The sequence below is a fragment of the Microcaecilia unicolor genome, chromosome 5, assembly GCF_901765095.1.
Source record: "Microcaecilia unicolor chromosome 5, aMicUni1.1, whole genome shotgun sequence".
Classification (NCBI taxonomy): domain Eukaryota; kingdom Metazoa; phylum Chordata; class Amphibia; order Gymnophiona; family Siphonopidae; genus Microcaecilia; species Microcaecilia unicolor.
In genome coordinates this window covers 60,702,020-60,724,357 of record NC_044035.1, presented here as the reverse complement: position 1 = coordinate 60,724,357, position 22,338 = coordinate 60,702,020, and the positions used below count along the sequence as shown (strand labels likewise).

The following is a 22,338-nucleotide window of genomic DNA, read 5'->3' as shown; positions in this document are numbered from 1 at the left end:
GGGGAGAATAGGGCAGAGAAGAATCGATGGACACAGATGAGATGTGAGAAGAGGAGAGAATCGCGGGACACGGACAAGATGGGAAAGGAGAGAATCACGGGATACGGACGGGATGGTAGGAGAGGAGAGAATCGCGGAACACGGAGGGGAGGGCAGGGTAGAGGAGAATTGCTGGACATGGAGGAGAGGTCAGAATCGCGTGACATGAGGGGAGGGCAGGCAGGGGAGAGAGGAAAAATCACTTTGACGAGAGCCTTAAAACCATAATCGCCATTACATGATAGCCTTGCTAGCGCCCCATTTCATTTTTTTAAGAAACGTGCCTTTTTTACTAGTAGATTATAAAATGCTAGCAGTTATGCATGATGCCATTAACTACCATTAATTTACAATTACACACATAACTGCACTTAGTCCCTATTCTGTAATGCTAGCATTCAAGTTCTATCGCATGTAATTGCAAGGAGGACATGCCTAGCACTTAGGCACTAACTTTTTATTTAGGCAGAACCATTTATGCCTGCTACTGATATGGCATAAATGTTCGTAGCTAAATGCTGGCACATAAATGCCAACTTACACTAGTATTCTAGGACAGCAATTACACATGCAATTGCTATTCTAGAATTTGTGCTTTGCAGAAGATAGTTTGGTGCCTAACTTTAGCAACCAATCTTGAATTAACCCCATTATGGCATAATTAGGATAGGAGTAGATAAGCAAGTTTTAGCTCTGTATTATTACTGGTAGCCAGTGAAATTATTGCAAAAATGGTAACGTGATCATTTACAACCTTCTATCAATTTTGATGAATCAATTGGAGCTGGTGTAAGCCTTTTGTAGTCAGCCCAATGTAGAGTGCAATACAGTAATGTGGGTGCAGCTTGCGTATGACAGTGAGGTGATCATTAGGCAGATGTCTGATCTCTTTGATTTCTTGCAGTTTTGTCTTCTCTTTGGTCTATGACGATTCTGATCTGCTGGGCTAAGGCACATTCTTGGTGCTGGATGCTCCTTAGACTTCTAGGTGGCACTACAGCTCTAAAAGACTCTTGTGGATCAACAGCCTTTCAGTGCAGCAAAACAAGTTTTATCAGTTGGCACTACAGGACTGAAAACTGTAGGTCAACAGGTCTGAGAGAACAAAGACTTTCAAAGTTGTAAATTTTCTCTGCTCTCTCCGTTTCCATCATAATGCCTACTCAGTCAATATTTGACAAATTTGGGAGTCAGCACTTACATCCATGTAAATGATTAACACCCTACTTATTACATTATTAACTAGAATGCTGTTATATTAATGGTTCAAAACTGTTTTGATAGAAAGTTGCTTAGTTTTCAACCCTATCATTTGAAATTAAACAAAGACAAACCTAAAATACTCCACACAGGCCCTTTCTCTTCAGTCCCTCTTTGTGATAAAGTATTAATTCTTAACACAGTATTTCCTTGTGAATCTTTTTAAGGGTTCTGGATATTATTTTAGATCCATAATTGACTATGGAGAATCAGGTTACCATATTAGTAAGGACAGTGTTTTATAACTTGAGACAGCTCTGACATATTAGAAAATATTTTTATTTAATCATTTCAAGATCATTGTTCAGGAGCTTTTATCTCATTCAAGTTATTGAAATCTTATCCAGACTAGCTATCCTGAAGAAAAAAAAAAAAAAAAAAAAAAACTTTACAGAATACTGTGGCAAGGCATCTGTTAAACGCTAGGAAGTTTGATACAGCAATTCCTCTATTGAACTGGCTCCCTACACAAGGCCACATTTTTTAAGATATAAATTTTTATGATTAGAATTTTGTTTGGTTTAGCGTCAGGTTATGTGACAACTTATAATATTACCTTCCTAGTTAGGCCTATGCATAACACAAATTATTTGAAGTTACATTTTCCATCAGCCAAGGGAATAAGGCAGTGCTTATCAATCTTTTTGTGGCCTTGACTTCATAATCACAGACAAATAAAACTGTGACCTGACCCCCCCCCCCCCCCCGGTGCCTACCCTGGTCGATACCACAAAAGTGGGTTTTGTGACACCATTTGAGGTCCCAACCCACAGTTTAGGAAGCTCGTGGAATAAGGATTTGAAAAGTGTTTTCCTTAACATTTCTATCTCAAGCTGCAAAGTGTTGGATCATATTTATTTATTGGCCCAAGGCGGTGTAGAGCAGGTACAGTTTAACATAAAACTTACAATTTCTTAACAGCATAACAATAGTAAAATAACCAAGAATAAACAAATACAATAAATTAGGTAAATTGAAAACAGTAAATTGAAACCTACTAATAGAACTACTGTGAAACAATATCAAAAATATACACATTTAACAGCACTGAAATTCAAATACCAGAGATATAATACAAAGTTAGCATAATACTAATGATGCACCCAATAAACATGCATTAGAAAATTCAACAGATATGATACTAAAGATTTTCTACAATATGGCTTACCATATAGCTGAGGAAACAAGAGCAGATATATGATGGAAACAAGATGAATGGTACAGAGTCAGTTGGGATAATTTGATGGTTAGCTAAAATCAAGGCAAGTTCTTTGTATAGATAAGCAAGAGATAAGGAACTGATCTAAGTTACAGTATGTGTAGCAAGCTAGTCCAGGTGCAGAATGGGTATATAGTCAGTCACCCTATGTATTAAAGACTTGGGAGAAGAGCCAGGCTTTCGCCTGATTCCTGAAGTACAGGTAGTCTTGAGTTATATGTAGCCCCTCTGTGAATAAATTCCAGAGCAAGGGGGCTACTCCTGATAAGGCTCGCTGGCGAGTACAGCGCTGCGTACGTCTAGTAGCGCTATAGAAATGATAAGTAGTAGTAGTGTATCACATTGTACAATTTCTTCTGATGAGGGTACAGATAGTGATGATCCTTGAGAGGAATTTATAGGTCTTAAAGGTGTGTCAAGGGTTAACTTATTCTTTAAGTACCCTGGCCCATTTTTGTCCAAGGACCTTGAACATTAAAGTTTTAAATTTAGCCCTGTAAGGTACTGGTAGCCAGTGTAGATTTTGCAGGAAGGGTGTGATGTGGTCACACCACATGCAGCCTTTTATCAATCAGTCATGCTGCAGCATTCTGAATTAGTTAGAGCTGATACAAACTCTTTTTGGTTTGGCCAGTGTACAGGGCATTACAGCAGTCTAATCATGATATGGTCAAACTTATCTTTTTTTAATATATAGAGAGAGATTTCGTAGCAGCCGTAGGTGATAGAGACAATTTTGAAGGTTGTTTCAATTTGTGGGATCAGAGTGAGTTTAGCAGTATCCCAAGATTCCTGACCTATAATTTTAGGGGGAGTTCATACTTCCCAAAAGTTATTTTGAAGTTGGGTATTTGTCCACTTGTTTGGTACCCAAATAATCTCTGTTTTATTTAGGTTCAGGCAAAGTTTGTTGTTGTTTGTCCATTTCTGAGTTGTGGTTAGGCAGGCAGTTTACGCAGAGCTGTGGGTAGATCTGGTTCAATGGGTATGAGTAGTTGCACATCATCAGCATAGATGTAGAATTTTGTGCCCATTGACTCAAGCAGCTCAGCCAAGGCTTGAGGCACATATTAAACAAAATGGGAGACAGTATGGATCCCTGTGGCACCCCACAGTCCAATGCCCAAGGTAATGATGTGCTGTTGCTGAACAGAACTGATTGTTATCTACCTAACAAATAGGATTTGAACCAAGTAAATACTGTGCCACTGATACCTACTTCTGCCAGTTTTGCAAGCATGGTATTATGATCTATGGTGTTGAAGGCTGCCGAGAAATCGAGCAACACTAGTATAGAGGCAGACCCCCTGTCACAGTTCCTGTTTAGATCATCAAGAGGGGACACAAGAACTGTCTCTGTTCCATACCCAGGTCTGAAGCCAGATTGACATGGGTCTAAGCCAATTACTTTCAATTAGTCAGTCCCTGAGTTGACTGCAGACTGTCCTTTCTATAAGTTTTGCCAGGAAAGGAATGTTAGATACTGGTTGGTAATTTTTGAGCTTGTCCTGGTCCAGTGAGCTCTTTTTCAGTAGGGGCCACACCGCAGCTCTTTTTAGTGTTGTTGGCAGCTGCCCTTCCATAAGGGAGGCGTTAACAATTTTAGTGGCCCCTTCAATAAGGCCTGTGCTCACTCATTGTACAATCTTTGCTGGACAGGGATCAAGAGGGCAGGTTGAAGGCTGTAGAAAGATATTTTCAAGAATTTCCTCTGTGACCTAGTTGAATGAGTTCTAGATGGCTGTGCACAGTAGGTAACGGGGAGTCTTCTCTTCATTAGCTGGTAGGAGCTTTGATGGGACTGGCTGTATGTCCTGATGGAGACCTTTAATTTTGTTGGCAAAGTAAGTGGCAAAATCATTGCTGGTTAGTTGTGACTGGGAAGATTGATTCTGTTGTGATGTTTGCAATAGGCTGTTTACTATTTTAAATAGCTGCTTAGTTTAATTTGCAGCATGTTCTATGTGTTGAGAAAAATATTGTTTTTTGGTTGTTGTTACAGCCTGGTCATACAGTGTCATGTGTTAGTTGAGCCTATCTTCATCTAGAAGAGATTTTCTCCATTTTCTTTCAAGTTGGTGTTCTTGATGCTTAAGGATCCATAGCTCTGGGGAGAACCACAGGGTACATTCGTTTGTGGAAAATAGGACCTTCTTTAGAGGGGACACTTCTTCTAATGCCGTTGCTAAACATGCATTCCAGATATCAACCTGTTCTGACATGATCATCGTATTTTCATCCACATAGCAGTAGGACAAAGCCTCTAGGAAGTTTTCAGCAGTCAGATTTCTCATGTCTCAGATTTCCTTCCAAGCTTTGATTGGGCCCTGCTGTTTTATGTAGTTCTTAATAGAAAATTTCATTAGAAAATGATCAGTCCATGATAGGGGTGTTATCTCTATGCCAACAGCCTTGTGTTCCAAGATGTCGACCCCTTTGCAGAACACCAAGTCTAGCACATGGCCCTTTCCATGGGTTGAAGATTTGATCACCTGAATGAATCCTAGCGTTGCCATTGTATCAAGGAAGGCAGCAGTAGTGGTGTCTAGAGTTTCGATATGAAGATTAAAGTCTCCCATGATCAGTAACCTAGGGTAGCTCTGGGTTACTTCAGTTACCAGATTCAGCAGTTCTTGCACAGATGTGGTGTTGCAAGGTGCTCTGTAGATGACGAGCAGTCACATTGGTTTCTTGTCTTCCAACTGGATTAGCAGGCATTCGGACTCTGACAGGTGGGATATGAAGACTCTGCGCAGCTTAACTATGTCTCGGATCAGGACTGCTACCCCTCCACCCCACCTTCCCTTGTCTTGGTTGGTGCAGGTTAGTGAATCCTGTGGGGCATAATTCAGCCAATGGTACTCCTCCACTTTCATCCAGCCAGGTCTCAGTTATTCCCAAGGTATGTAAGTGGTATTCACTGATGACATCATGGATCATAGAAAAATTTGTATTGTCTGATCTAGCATTTACTAGGCTCAAGTTTCCAAGTACTGGTCTGTTTGTGGTTGTAGATTTAGGGGTTACTTGATGGTGGTAGGCAGGTATTCATGTGGGTATAGCTAGTAAGAGTTTTGCCTCTTGAGTTTATGTCTTCTAGGTGAATGGGGGAATCTATTGTTTCTTCTTCTCCAGATTACTGGGATGTCTGAAGATTTTTGTTTTACTGTACCAAAGCATATTCTTGTTTAAAGTAAGATTACAGAGCTCTCTAGCTATTCAGTACAACAAAAAAACAGTTTGCCTTTGGCGGCAATTAACAGTGGAGTATTGATTAGGCAGACAGTGCTTGATGAGGGTCTGAGTCCCTTTGAAATACCAGTTTCCTAGGAAGAGGAGTTCTGTTTGCTTTGATACAGGCTTTTTGTTTAAAATAGGATATGCAGTCAGTCAGCTAATTCTACCTATATTTTGTGCTTTTAAATCTTGAAACTAGGTAAAATAGTTTTATTAATCCAGTATCTAATATTTAACAGGCACTTCTGTTCACTAGAGACAAACATCAGATGACTATATTTCACTCCAGTTAAATTATTTGGAAGTTTTAATGCAGAGGAAGATTCAGCAAGATCTCAAAAATTTAGAGATAATATAAGTTAAAGATATGAAACTTCAAACCACAAATTGTAGTGATGGTTTCAGTTTGCAGTTTCTGATCCTGATGTCCTTTGATCCAATTTATGAAGAAGGCATTTTTAGTTGGAGATCCAGCTCATATCACAAGCAAAGAGAAAGGGTACTTGCTTAAAAGTGTAGACAGACAAAATGTTGCATTTATCCAAACAAAACAAAAGAAAAGAACTAAGTGAAGGAAGGAAATTCAAAATAAAGCTCAGGACTGGTACCCTAACATAGACTGCGCAGAAGTATGTAAAATTTGAGTAGTAAATAGGCAATTAGTGTATTATTTAACCTGAATTGTAGGAGCCCGATGTGAAACAGCATCTGCCTTCCTCTGCACTACTTAGATATTACCTTTAGAGGTTAGATCAAAATCATAAGTACATAAGTAATGCCACACTGGGAAAAGAGCAAGGGTCCATCGAGCCCAGCATCCTGTCCACGACAGCGGCCAATCCAGACCAAGGGCACCTGGCGAGCTTTCCAAACGTACAAACATTCTATACATGTTATTCCTGGAATTGTGGATTTTTCCCAAGTCCATTTAGTAGTGGTTTATGGGCTTGTCCTTTAGGAAACTGTCTAACCCCTTTTTAAACTCTGCAAAGCTAACCACCTTCACCACGTTCTCCGGCAACGAGTTCCAGAGTTTAATTATGCGTTGGGTGAAGAAAACTTTTCTCCGATTTGTTTTAAATTCACTATGCTGTAGTTTCATCGCATGCCCCCTAGTCCTAGTATTTTTGGAAAGTGTGAACAGGCGCTTCACATCCACCTGTTCCATTCCACTCATTATTTTATATACCTCTATCATGTCTCCCCTCAGCCGTCTCTTCTCCAAGCTGAAAAGCCCTAGCCTCCTTAGTCTTTCTTCATAGGGAAGACGTCCCATCCCCGCTATCATTTTAGTCGCCCTTCGCTGCACCTTTTCCAATTCTACTATATCTTTCTTGAGATGCGGCGACCAGAATTGAACACAATACTCAAGGTGTAGTCACACCATGGAGCGATACAACGGCATTATAACATCCTCACACCTGTTTTCCATACCTTTCCTAATAATACCCAACATTCTATTCGCTTTCCTAGCCGCAGCAGCACACTGAGCAGAAGGTTTCAGTGTATTATCAACGACGACACCCAGATCCCTTTCTTGGTCCGTAACTCCTAACGTGGAACCTTGCATGACGTAGCTATAATTCGGGTTCTTTTTCTAAATCACGATCTACAGTTTCACAAAAAAAAAAAATAATGAACATTTTTTAAGGAAATATATATATATATATATATATATATATATATATATTAAATGAAGAGTTTTTTAAAACTTGTTAATGTAATTCCTAGATATGGCTAGCTTTTTTAAATCTGTAGTGAACTACAGTGGTGTGCAAGTCTGGAACAGGTAATTTGCAATATGGGATTTTTTTTTTTTTTTTTGTTACATTTGTACCCCGCGCTTTCCCACTCATGGCAGGCTCAATGCAGCTTACATGGGGCAATGGAGGGTTAAGTGACTTGCCCAGAGTCACAAGGAGCTGCCTGTGCCTGAAGTGGGAATCGAACTCAGTTCCTCAGGACCAAAGTCCACCACCCTAACCACTAGGCCACTCCTCCACTCCTTTTCAGTATTGGTACCATTTATTTCATTTCAATTTTTAAATTTGTGCTTATTCAGTGTTGTTCTTTATGGCATCCTGCACAATAGATTCTGTAATGCTGCTTCAGTCATAAATTCATGTTACATATGTCAAACAGCTGCTATTCATAAATTGTGTCCATTACATACTATTAAAATAAAGATATTTATTTTGACTTTTTTTTTAATATGGCAACAAAACAGCTATTTGAGAGTGTTTTATTGATGGTTAGTATTTGATAGGTCAGCTTTTACTCTTGCAGTCAGCTTTGTACTGTCCTGGCATTGATTAGACCAACTTTAGAAGAGGGCAGCCGGTGGCCACTTGATTCCAGGTTGCAGTGAATGCCCCTGTCAGGTCCCTTTAATGCAGGAAGCCCCTTGGCTTAACATCTAAACAAGAAAACATATCATGACCAGAAGAATATTGCTGTCACATCATGCAAGTGAAGTGCCAATCTTTTTCCACAGAGAATAAAAACTAAGAGGTATCATACTGAAAAACAACTTTGGCTGCATGTTGGAACAAGTAAATAATAACTGATACTGTCCCTACACAAAAGGCAGTACTGAGAGGTGCATAAAAAATAATGCTGGCATCACACTGTGAATACTAAAAGCTGTTAAAAAAAAAAAAAAGAGCAACTTTGACAATGAAGTTAAGCAAAGATTGTTTTATATATATTCCCTGTTCTTGTTACAACAATAGTAAATCAATGTATCCTCCACACCAAGGCTTACTGACAACCTTGAGCTCAAAGAAACTCAAATCTTCAAAAGTATGCAAAAATTCCAAACAAGCAGTAAGGGTTAAATGGTCAGTATTCTCAATGGACAAGGGTAGATATTGGGGTTCCTCAGTGGTCTGTGCTGGGACAACTACTTTAATATATTTATAAATGATGATCCAGAGATGGGAATAACTAGTGAGGTAATTAAATTTGCTGATGACACAAAGTTATTCAATCACAAGAGGACCTTATGAGACTGGGCACCCAAATGGAAGATGCTTAAAGTGAGTAAGTGTAAAGTGATTCATGTGGAAAAGAGGAACTCAAACTATAGCTACGTGATGCAGGGTTCCACATTATGAGACACTACCCAGGAAAAGGATCTAGGTGTCGGCATTGATGATACAATGAAATCCTCTGTTCAGTGGGCAGCGGTGGCTAAACAAGCAAACAGAATGTTAGGCATTATTAGGATATAGAGGTAAGACCCCTGCCTGTAGCACTACTACAATACACAGAACAACAATACAAACCATGGCTAGTTAAAACTCTCCAGCAAGAGAGTTTACTGCACTACATACTACAGTCTTGGTTTAAAAGCCAGTAGAAACTCTGCAAACTAACATATGAGCTGAAAGGCTAATCTAATATGTTTCATCAGTTGTCGGATCAAGTCTGCTGGGCTTGGAATATTGGACCATGTTACACCACCCCTCCCAGAGCCCAATTAAATCTATGTTTTCTGTTCCACGTCCGTCTTCTCAAGGTTAGTTATCTATAATCTAACTAGAATATTTTTGATTGAGTGTATGCTTAGGGGTTGATGGGAATAACTTTTCTGTAGGGGGAGGGGAGGGATGGATTCAGATGTAGGTATATTAACAGTACTTTATTTTAACTTTATTCTATATTAATTTTCTCTCTTAAACTGTGAAGATTTTGCGAGATTTCAGTTCATAGGCTGGGTCATAGGATCTTTAAAGGCTAGATTAATGCATGCACCAACCTTTTCCTATATGAGTACGCAGTTCTGGAACGCACTACCACGCAACCTGAAAACGATTCACGAATTAACCAACTTCCGCATACTACTGAAGACCCATCTTTTTGACAAAATATATCACAAGGATCAACACACATAAATTCCTTATATATAGTTAGAAATGTCTCATAATATTTCCTTTTGCACTCTCACCTTACGCACCTTCACCACATATGGAACCCCTCCCTCATAGCTAGAAATGTGTCATGTCACTTGAAGTTATCTTCAAGTTGTTATCCTATAGTTCTTATTGCCTCATAATGTTATATTACTTTGTCTTCTTATAATTCCTCACCATGTAAACCATAATCAAATTGTAACAAATTGTATTTCCATCATTCATGATGTATTGTAAGCCACACTGAGCCTGCAAAGAGGTGGGAAAATGTGGGATACAAAATGCAATAAATAAATAAATAGATTTATCATACTGTTAGAGCTTCTTTTATTATTGTTGTTGATACAGTGGTCAATATTCAAATGGCTTCTGGCTGTTTTAATTGCTTGTCCAGGCCTATCCACTGATATACAGCAGCATTTAACTGGTTAGTGCCGCTGAATATCACCAGAAACCGCTAAAGTGAAAGACGGCTATTTTGTGGGCAGTCTAGAGTTGGAGTCGGTACTTATACAGTTAAGTACCAATATTCAGTACTTAATTGCCTAAGTTAAGCAGCCATATTGGATCACATAACAGCCCTATCTTTATGCGGTGTCATTTATGCAGTTAAGTCCTGAATACCACATATAACTGCATAAGAGATCGCTAGCTGCATAAACTTGGATTTTCAATGCCAGTGCCCAGATATGGCCCTGCACTAAATATCCAGAAACAATGTCAATGCCACTGATATTTGGCCATGATTTATAGTATGATTCTGAATGGTCCATAAAGCAGATGTTATGTTCAGCTGTTTGTAGCACAGCTGCCACCCAATAAAGATAAAGTTAAAAAAAAAAAAAGAAAGATTTAAAAAATATGTCAATTCAATAGCTCCTAAGGCAGATGTTTACCCTGGTGAGTCAGTTGCTGGCAGAAAGGAATGGGGGATGGGGGGCACTCAGAGCCATGATGCCCACAGAGGTTTGTTTTTTTTTCCCAAACCTGTGCATCTTATTTACTTACATTATATACTACCCCACACAACCCAGAAAGTTCTTGGCAGCTTACAATACTAACATACATATTCTAACCAGCAGTAGGAGTTTACCTAATATATCATCCATATATGACAAAATAAATTATTCAAATGAGGGAAACAGTTCTATATTATGGAACTAGTACATAAGTACATAAGTAGTGCCATACTGGGAAAGACCAAAGGTCCATCTAGCCCAGCATCCTGTCACCGACAGTGGCCAATCCAGGTCAAGGGCACCTGGCACGCTCCCCAAACGTAAAAACATTCCAGACAAGTTATACCTAAAAATGCGGAATTTTTCCAAGTCCATTTAATAGCGGTCTATGGACTTGTCCTTTAGGAATCTATCTAACCCCTTTTTAAACTCCGTCAAGCTAACCGCCCGTACCACGTTCTCCGGCAACGAATTCCACAGTCTAATTACACGTTGGGTGAAGAAAAATTTTCTCCGATTCGTTTTAAATTTACCACACTGTAGCTTCAACTCATGCCCTCTAGTCCTAGTATTTTTGGATAGCGTGAACAGTCGCTTCACATCCACCCGATCCATTCCACTCATTATTTTATACACTTCTATCATATCTCCCCTCAGCCGTCTCTTCTCCAAGCTGAAAAGCCCTAGCCTTCTCAGCCTCTCTTCATAGGAAAGTCGTCCCATCCCCACTATCATTTTCGTCGCCCTTCGCTGTAACTGATTATTTATTACTATTTTCCTTAATAGTATTATTACAATTTGTTATGATTGGAATGTAACCCACTTTATGGTTCTCAAGAAAAAAAAAAAGTGAGCAATCAAGAATGAATGAAGTACAAAAGATAAATTGAAGTGGGTAGTTCCCTTTGAAAACGGTCTATAAGGTTCACAGGCATTAAGTACCAGCAGACTTTGTATCCGCAATCTGTGCAGAGCATACATGTCTCAAGAAATAATGCACACTGATTTGCAAATCATGCATATTGTTTCCTGGCTCCAAGAATTCCTCACCTCAGTCTTGCTAGAAGTGTACACACTGTGGAAGCCAATGGATAGCGTTAGCTGAACAGCGGGCAAAGATTTTCAAACTGGTCTATCTACCCAGCTAAATAGCTTTGATTATTGCCTTCTTTAAGGAACAGAGAATTATTGTTTCAGTATGGCACGTCTTATGTTTTAATGGTAAACTTCCTATTTAAGAAAATATTTACCTTTTTAGACTTTTTCCTTAAAGTATATCCTCTGTACCAACCTACAAAGAAATATGAAAGATACTGTAGTTTATAAATAACGTCACATTAAAATATGTTGCTTAGTTAAGACACATTAGCTTTTCTCCTCAAACACAGTTTTCCCTGTCTACATTACATCAACGAATTCACTTTTGAACACTGGGTTCTTTTAGCTGAATTAACTGCCCTTCAAAAGATGTGTCAGTGCATACATTTAACAATTTAAATATTTATGTGCACAAAAACAATACAATATTGGAGGAAGGGTACTTGAGTTATTTAAAATAGTAAACATTTCTGGTTAAATCATTAGCTAAGTGAACATTAACAAACGTTTTAGAAGAAGGGCCAGATCACAATGATTCACATTCTAACCATCCAGATATAGAAACATGTCTGGATATTCTGTTACGGAGTGTTTGGCACCGAGTAATTTATTTCCCTACTTAGTTATACATTGCTTATCCAAAGCTTATGATGTTCACTGCATACCTTAAACCTGCGCACACAAATTAAATTCCACTGGGAGATAATCCAAGCAAAGTTTTGGGTTTGTTTGCTTGTTTGTTTTTAAAGAACAGTTCTATTCTTATAGGTTTATGTGGTAGAAAAATTTGACTACATGTGTAAGTAGAAGAACAAAGCCAGGTCAGAAATATAGTTCCTTTTTTGTAACTGTTATTGGAAGGAGTCAATGCTCTCCAGAAACCGGACTGTTCAACTCCAGCTTGCACTTATTAATCTCCATCAGCATCTATTATTATTATTATTAACATTTGTATAGCGCTACCAGACGCACGCAGCGCTGAACACCTGACATAGAGAGACAGTCCCTGCTCTATAGAACTTACAATCTAAAAAATGTTCACCTTAACCTTATGGTTCTCAAACCATGGGTAAGGACATCAAATCCAGGTTACAGAAAGAGGCCTGCTCCCCCTCCTTCTGAAACTCTATGGACTATAGAGTGGCAGTCAGCATAGGGCCTGAATTATCATTCACAGGCCCTGCTCCATCCTACTCTGTGGATTTTCCTGTTAAACTTGAAACCCAGAGTACTGGGTCCTGCAAGTACACATTGAACCACATGACACTGTGCCTACTAATGCTAAAACCCGTCATGCTTTGGATAACTGGAGGAGGAAGTGGATGAAGAAAAGTAGGAGACTGGAGGTCCGCTATCTTCACCATCATCATCATCTGGGGTCATGTGAAATTTCAAAGTGTTAAAATGGTGTGGTAGTGATTAAAAATTTGGGAAGCAATGTCTTAGCTTTTATTGGGTATGATATGCTGGGTGGAGCAGTCTTACCTGCAAATATTTTCAACTAGTAAAAAAGGCCCGTTTCTGACACAAATGAAACGGGCGCTAGCAAGGTTTTCCTCGGAGTGTGTATGTTTGGGAGAGTGTATGTGAGAGTGACTGTTTGAGAGTCAGAGTGAAAGTGTGAGTGTGTGAGAGAGAGAGTGAGTCTGGGTGTGAGTGTGTTTGTGAGAATGAGAGTGTGTGCAAGTGTGTATGTGAGACACAGTGTGAGAGAGAGTGTGTGTGTGTGTGGGCGAGAGAGAGAGTGTGTGTGAGACACAGATTCTCTGTTTGAGTGAGTGTATGAGACCAAGCGAGTGTGTGAGTGACTGTGTGGCACATAGAGAGTGAATGTGATACAGTGTGAGACAGAGTGTGTGAGAGTGAGAGTTAGAACGACATTGCATATCAGAGAGAGAGTGTGAGCCGTGCCCTCCCAATCCATGGCCATCTGTCCCCTGCTCCCTCCATTCATCCTTTTCCAGCAATTCCCCTCTCTCTCTGAGCCCTGCCCTCTCAATCAATGCCCATCCATGCTCCTCTGTCCCCTGCCCCCTCCATTCATCCCTTTCCAGCAATTCCCCTCTGTCCCTGAGCCCTGCCCTCCCAATCCATGGCCATCTGTCCCCTGCTCCCTCCATTCATCCTTTTCCAGCAATTCCCCTCTCTCTCTGAGCCCTGCCCTCCCAATCAATGCCCATCCATGCTCCTCTGTCCCCTGCCCCTCCATTCATCCCTTTCCAGCAATTCCCCTCTGTCCCTGAGCCCTGCCCTCCCAATCCATGGCCATCCATGTTTCTCTGTCACCTGCCCCCTCCATTCATCCCTATCCAGCATTTTCCCTCTCTGCCTGAGGCCTGCCCTGCAATCCATATCCATCCATGCCCATCTGTCCCCTCCATTCATCCCTATCCAGCATTTCCCCTCTCCCTGAGTCCTGCCCTTCCAATCCATGCCCATCCATGCTCCTCTGTCACCTGGCCCCTCCATTCATCCCTATGCAGCATTTCCCCTCTCTGCCTGAGGCCTGCCCTGCAATCCATATCCATCCATGGCCATCTGTCCCCTCCATTCATCCCTATTCAGCATTTCCCCTCTCCCCGAGTCCTGCCCTTCCAATCCATGGCCATCCATGTTTCTCTGTTACCTGCCCCCTCCATTCATCCCTATCCAGCATTTCCCCTCTCTGCCTGAGGCCTGCCCTGCAATCCATATCCATCCATGCCCATCTGTCCCCTCCATTCATCCCTATCCAGCATTTCCCCTCTCCCTGAGTCCTGCCCTTCCAATCCATGCCCATCCATGCTCCTCTGTCCCCTGCCGCCTCCATTCATCCTTTTCCAGCAAGTCCCCTCTCTCCCGTCCATGACCCCCCCTCGCATCCATGCTCCTCTCTCTCCCATGTCCCAGCCTGGCCCGCCCTCTTCTTCCCCCCCCCCCCCTCGCATCCATGCATCGTTTTGGTTTTTTTTTCTTCTTTTTCAATTTACCTCCGTGGCGTTTCCGGCAACGAAGCGTCAGGGAAGGAGGCGGCGCTCCCGACGTCTAGCTTTCCCTTCGCTGTGTTCTGCCTTAAAAAGAAGGCGGAACACAGCGAAGGGAAGGCTAGACGTCGGGAGCGCCGCCTCCTTCCCTGACGTTTCGCTTCCCGATTTGTTTGTTTTGTCGCGAGGGTGGGGCAGAGACGGCTGGCTGGCTTGAAGGCTTCACACCACGAATCCACGAACCCTACAGCCTCAGTGACGTCAGATGGCTTCATGGCTTCAGGGCTTCACAGAACGTTGTCCTCAGAACGTTGAGGGTGCGTTTTATTATATTAGATGTGTATTGTTATTTTTGATAATGCTTCAGTTTACTTTGTGTTTCATAACTGATTACTTTTGAATCGCTCAATGAAAAGGAATTAGCACAGACACAAAGTAGCACTCAATCAACAAACGCAAGCTTCTCATACCTTATGACACCATACCACCTCATGTCTAATTTCTTTATCCAAGTAATATAGTAACACAGTAACACAGTAGATGACGGCAGAGAAAGGCCCGCATGGTCCATCCAGTCTGCCCAACAAGATAAATTCATATGTGCTACTTTATGTGTATACCATACCTTGATTTGTATCTGTCATTTTCAGGGCACAGACCGTAAAGTCTGCCCAGCACTAGCCCCGCCTCCCATCACCAGCTCTGCCACCCAATCTCCGCTAAGCTTCTGAGGATCCCTTCCTTCCGAACAGGATTTCTTTATGTTTATCCAACACATTTTTTAATTCCGTTACCGTTTTCATCTCCACCACCTCCCGCAGGAGGCCATTCCAAGTATCCACCACTCTCTCTCCATGGAAAAAATACTTCCTGACATTTTTCTTGGGTCTGCCCCCACCCCCCCTTCAGTCTCATTTCATGTCCTCTAGTTCTATCACCTTCCCATCTACGGAAAAGGTTCGTTTGCGGATTAATACCTATCAAATATTTAAACGTCTGTATCATATCACCCCTGTTTCTCCTTTCCTCCAGGGTATACATGTTCAGGTCAGCAAGTCTCTCCTCATACATCTTGTAACGCAAATCCGATACCATTCTTGTAGCTTTTCTTTGCACCGCTTCATTTCTTTTTACATCCTTAGCAAGATACGACCTCCAAAACTGAACACAATACTCCAGGTGGGGCCTCACCAACGACTTACACAGGGGCATCAACACCTCCTTTCTTCTACTGGTCACACCTCTCTCTATACAGTCTTGCAACTTTCTAGCTACGGCCACCGCCTTGTCACGCCTTCAGATCCTCACATACTATCACCCCAAGATCCCTCTCCCCATTTGTACATATCAGACTCTCACCACCTAACACATACGTCTCCAGTGGATTTCTACTCCCTAAGTGCATCACTTTCAATTTCTTCGCGTTGAATTTTAATTGCCGAACATTAGACCATTTTTCTAGCTACTGCAGATCCTTTTTCATGTTTTCCACTCCCTCCCGGGTGTCCACTCTGTTACAAATCTTAGTATCATCCACAAAAAGGCAAACTTTACCTTCTAACCCTTCGGCAATGTCACTCACAAATATATTGAACAGAATCAGCCCCAGCACCGATCCCTGAGGCACTCCACTACTCACCTTTCCCTCATCCGAGCGAATTCCATTAACCACCACCCTCTGGCGTCTGTCCGTCAACTAATTCCTAATCCAGTTCACCACGTCGGGTCCTATCTTCAGCCTGTCAAGTTTATTCAAGAGCCTCCTGTGAGGAACCGTGTCAAAAGCTTTGCTGAAATCTAAGTAGATTACGTCTATAGCACGTCCATGATTCAATTCTCCAGTCACCCAGTCAAAGAATTCAATGAGATTCGGTTGGCACGATTTACCTTTGGTAAAACCATGTAGTCTCAGGTATGGAAGAGTGCCGCATAGCAGGTATACAAGAAAAATATTTCAGCTGGCAGTAGAACTATGGCTAGTTACACTGATTTTCCACTCCTACCCTAGCTGAGATAATATTTAACTATCTCTCTGACTTCATGTGCAACTTTCTTTAAATTAATCCTCTTATTTTCTAACTCTCTTACCTATCTGTATCTTCCACCTTTGCTTATACCTTAAGCTGCCATCTTTCCTTATACCCTAAGCTGCCTATTAAAATGTTTTATTACGTATTGTGTTGACTGTTGGGCTCATTTTCGAAAGAGAAGGGCGCCCATCTTTCGACACAAATCAGGAGATGGGCTTCCTTCTCCCAGGGTCGTCCAAATCGGCATAATAGAAAGCCAATTTTGAGTACCCTCAACTGCTTTCCGTTGCGGGGATGACCAAAGTTCCCAGGGGTGTGTCGGAGGTGTAGCGAAGGCGGGACTGGGGCGTACTTAACACATGGGCATCCTCGGCCCATAATGGAAAAAAGAAGGGCGTCCCTGACAAACACTTGGCCGATTTTACTTAGTCCGTTTTTTTATTTACGACCAAGCCACAAAAATGTGCCCCTAATGACCACCGGAGAGAATCGGGGATGACCTCCCCCTACTCCCCCAGTGCTCACTAACCCCCTCCCACCCTTAAAAAAAAAAAAAATTATATATATAATTTTTTTCACAGCCTATACGCCAGCCTCAAATATCATACCCAGCTCCATGACAGCAGTATGCAGGTCCCTGGAGCAGTTTTAGTGGGTGCAGTGCACTTCAGGCAGGTGTACCCAGGTCCATCCCCCCCTACCTGTTACACTTGTGGTAGTAAATATGAGCCCTCCAAAACCCACCACAAACCCATTGTACCCACCATTTAGGTGCCCCCTTCATCCCTAAGGGCTATGGTAGTGGTGTACAGTTGTGGGGAGTGGGTTTTGGGGGAGTTTTCAGGCTCAGCACACAAGGTAAGGGAGCTATGCACCTGGGAGCTTTTTCTCAAGTCCACTGCAGTGCCCCCTAGGGTGCCCGGTTGGTATCCTGGCATGTCAGGAGCACCAGTGCACTACGAATGCTGGCTCCTCCCACGACCAAAGGGCTTGAATTTGGTAGTTTCTGAGATAAGCGTCCTCGGTTTCCATTATCGCCGAAAATCAGGGATGACCATCTCTAGGGACGACCATCTCTAAGGTCGATCTAAATGTGGAGATTTGGGCGTCTCCGACCGTATTATCAAAACGAATGATGGCCGCATATCTTGTTTCGATAATACGTGTTTCCCCGCCCCTTCACGGGGACGTCCTGTGAGGATGCCCTCAGGGAAACTTAGGCGCCCCTTTCAATTATGCCCCTCATTGTAAGCAGTATACTATTTCATACTTTGTATGTTATTTAAATATTTTTACTGCTGTAATTGTCTATTGCTTATGTTTGATTTATTCTTACTACACACTGCCTTCAGTGAATTCCTTCAAAAAGGTGGTAAATAAATCCTAATAAATAAAAAGGGGACTGCTAAATTCATATATGCAGAAGGAAAATACGAATGGATAATGCCAGGGAGAAAGAGGTTTACATACTGCACTCTCAGCTAAGAGACTTTTTTTTAATTATTATTTGTACTATTATAATCAAGCAAACGGCATATGGATTTGGATTAAAGTCAGAGAGTCTTGATTACAACAGCACTAGCTATACAAAATCTGTTAACTAAGGGACTATAGATTATTCTATTGGCTTATGTCAGTGCTCAAAAGCTTGTTGGTGGCCATGACCCCAATTGGTAAAGCCATTGATAGTATATGACCCCCAGCAGGCATAAAGCAATGATTCCTACATAGTGCCCACCGAGGTCGCAACCCTGCTTGCGGTTGTAAGCCACAATTTGGGAAGTTCTGGCTTATGTTTGTAAGCTCTTTGAGCAGGGACTGTCTCTCTTTGTTAAATTGTACAGCGCTGCGTAACCCTAGTAGCGCTCTAGAAATGTTAAGTAGTAGTAGTAAGTAGTTATGTGAAGGATGCATAATCTTTTAGCCTCACATCTAGATACCTATTTGTTTTATTTTAGGGACTGAAGACTATAAGTTTACTATAAAAATAAAAGGAAGCCCTGAGCTTCATTATGGAACTATGTGGAAAAGGTTCATATTAATCCATGACTATATGTAAATTTTTCTTTACTTACCCATCAAACTATAACCATACTACCCTACATTAAATTTGAATTATTTTACCATAGGTCCTGTTTTATGCAATGGGGCCTACTTACTAACAATGCTAATATGATAGAGCTAGATTTGCTACAGTGAAACAACCTAGCCTGCCAACAGAAATTGAGAAAATCAGAGATTTGAAAATAGGTCAAGAGTAGAGGAGTGTGGTAGCCGTGTTAGTCCACTCTTAAGGTTATCAATAGAAATCAAACAAAATAAAACACCCTCCCCTCACCTATCCACACCCACCCTGTTAGAATATCAATGATATGCTTTGATGTCCCCATGCATACTTCCTACCCACCCCCATCCTCCCACCCTGTCAGACTGTCATAGTAATGCTTGAATGTTTTCACTTATATACACTGTCAGCTAGCACATTTGCTTATTTCCGATCTGAGGAAGAAGGGCAACCTTCGAAAGCTAATCAAGAAATGTATTAAGTTATGTCCAATAAAAAAGGTATCATCTTATTTTCTTTTCCATGTTTTATTTTGTTTGATTTCTATTGATAAAAATAGGTCAAGTAATGGAAATAGTCTATAGTCAAAAATATGCCACTTATAATCAGTAACAAAACTTAAAGGAGGTCAGTCATTATAGAGGATCAATGATTTTACAACACAGGAAAAGCAGTTAAGATTTTCAGAGAGAGACAATGAACTCCATTTGATGTGCAAGTCACCAGCATTTTTGTACACGGAATGCATTGCACAAAATTCACATGGATGCCTCTCGGCTGGATTGGAAAAGCGTCAAAGAAGGGCGACCAAAATGATTAAGGGGATGGAACTCCTCTTATATGAGGAAAGGCTGAAAAGATTAGGGTTCTTCAGCTTGGAAAAGAGAAGGCCGAGAGAGGATATGATAGAGATCTACAAAATCCTGACTGGTGTAAAAATGGTAAAGTGAATCAATATTTTACTCTTTCAAGAAGTACAAAGACTAGGGGACACTCAATGAAGTTACATGGTAATACATTTAAAACAAATAGGAGGAAACATTTGTTCACCCAACAGATAGTTAAGCTCTTGAACTCATTGCCAGAGGATGTGATTACTGTGGCTATCATATCTGGGTTTAAAAACATTTTTTTTACAAGTTCCTGGAGGAAAAATCCATAGTATATTATTGAGATAGTCATGGGGGTGCCACTGCTTGCCCTGGGATTGGTAGCATGGGATTTTGCTATTATTTGGGATTCTGCCAGGTACTTGTGACCTGGATTGGCCACTGTTGGAAACAGGATACTGGGCTAGATGGGTCATTGGTCTGACCCAGCATGACTATTCTTATGTAGAATTCATTGTTTATTTTCGGAGGAGTCAAATGCAGATATTTAAAAAAAAAATTATTAGATGTTGGGTTGCTGAAAGAAAATGATAGATAGCTAAACTATCATCTAATCTAATTCAAGATTTATAGACCGCACTGGTTCCAGCAATAGGTTCTAGGCAGTTAACAATATAAGAGCCCACAAATGACATGAGGAATAACAATCTGCAAATAAAACAAACAATAAGAAGAAAAGCGGTTTTCATTATTGGAGGCGTCTTTTCGAATACAGACGAGCTGTTAACACAAACGGGAGTTCCACCCAGATTGTTTTATTTACCTCTTGCGCAATAGTTCGCAAGTTGACCAATAGGATTTTATTGACCCCTGATGCAGGCGGTTGTACGCCGAAACACAGCCCATGTCGGGTCTTTGTCATATTAAAGGACTTCATTTTTCTCAATATTGAAAGGCCCAGTGTTTGCTTTTTTTGTTTGACTCATCACAGGGAACCACTTTACCTCTGCCAACACCTCCCCTGGGCAGGCCTCCCAACTTTCGCTCCAGCCCACTGGCAGGGATCTCCATCCTTCCAGGGTCTCTAAAAAAAATCTATCACTGCTGTCTCAGTAATACCCATGTTATGGGGTATTACATATGGATTAGCACCTTTCTCCAAAATACAGTCTCTCTTACTCAGCAACTAGAACACTTCCTTCCATTCGGGACGTGAGGTTGAATGTACCCCAATCTTTTATTTTGATTGTGATCCGCCTAGATCCTATTTAGGAATAACGGAATAAAAAAGGTCTATATTAAATTAGATTTTTCCCTATCTAGTTTATTTTAGGACCATTGAACTGCAGCGGTGATTTTTATTGTGTTACATTTATCTGTGCAATGCATTTGCTTGCCACTGGTAGGAAGGCTTGTTCTAAATTAGACTCTGGTGAGGACACCAGTGTCATTTTATGTTTGTGATCTGGATGCCTGATTAGTCTTTGATATCAGTTTGTAATTAGGATCATAAAGGGATTTTGAATGTAGCTCACTCCTTTCTCAGTAATAGCTAAAGGTGAGTTACTATTAAGTTACAGTATTTTTCTGTCCCCAGAGGGCTTACCATCTAAGTTTGCATCCGAGGCAATGGAGGGTTAAATGACTTGCCCAAGATCAAAAGGTAAGAGCCAGGGGGATTTAAACCTGGCTTCTCTGGTTCTCAGCCCACTGCCCTAACAATTAGGGCTACTCCACCTGCATATGGAAACTTAACATGTTTGAACTAGTTTGTTATTATGTGTGACGATATGTAGATGAAAACTTTAAAAACATTTTTTTCCTCTTTAACTTAGTTGTATTTTATCACATACATCCTTGTACTTGTTTGACAGAGTGATTTTTTGGAGGTGTTATATAGGGTGTTGTATTGTTTGGTTTTTAATCCTGATTTTAATCTCCCTTGAAGAGGAATCTCACAATTTAATAAGGACATTTATATTTCACTTAACCACAAAATTCTAGGTGGATTACAAAAGATTTTACATCCAATACAAATATATCAGATCATTTACGATATATGAAAATCATTAGTTATCCTTACATCAGATACAAACTATATCATCATTCATATTATACAATAGTAACCGCTGTTATCATTTCAATCTATAATGGGAAGAAGACAGAAGGAGAGAGGAAGAGTGAAAAGGATGAAGCAGAAAATGGAGAGAAATTGAAAAAGGTTCGATACCTGAAAAGTTGGGTTGTGGAACTGGTCTCGGCTGCCTCCATAATTACAATTCCTAAGTGCGGACTGGCATGGGGTATGGGTTTGCAACTGGAATCTATGTATATGTAAGTGTATGCCTTTTCTCTCTCTCTCTCTCTCTCTCTCCTTCCTTCTGTTCTATTTTTTTTTAATGACCATGGAGTTTCTTTCCTGTTAATGGTTTTATCTTGTACAACACTCTGATTTATTGTGAAGGGCGGTATATCAAATCTGAAATAAACTAAAAACCGTCAAACTAAATCTATACAGTATACTTCACTCCAAAACCAAACTTCATATCTGCATAAAGCTATAACTTCTTTTATGATTGATCTTTATTTGTAACCTATTCGACAGTGTGTCATATTCAAAATAGCTTGTCTAGTTTTTAAATCACTTTAAGGCTTGAACTCTCAGATTTGGTTGATTTACTCACATTTCCTTCTTCTGGGCGGAGTACTTATTTTTCTTGTACT

General features: G+C 40.8%; 1 protein-coding gene across 1 annotated transcript in view; it reads right to left on the bottom strand.

Annotated features, from left to right (window-relative positions):
• The window catches only part of DOCK1 (dedicator of cytokinesis 1), a 906,712-nt gene that overhangs the window by 802,015 nt on the left and 82,359 nt on the right, over nt 1–22,338 (bottom strand). The window contains exon 3 of the mRNA XM_030202953.1: nt 11,879–11,919. Coding sequence (XP_030058813.1) covers nt 11,879–11,919 — 41 coding nt within the window. The remainder of the gene's footprint in view (nt 1–11,878; nt 11,920–22,338) is intronic.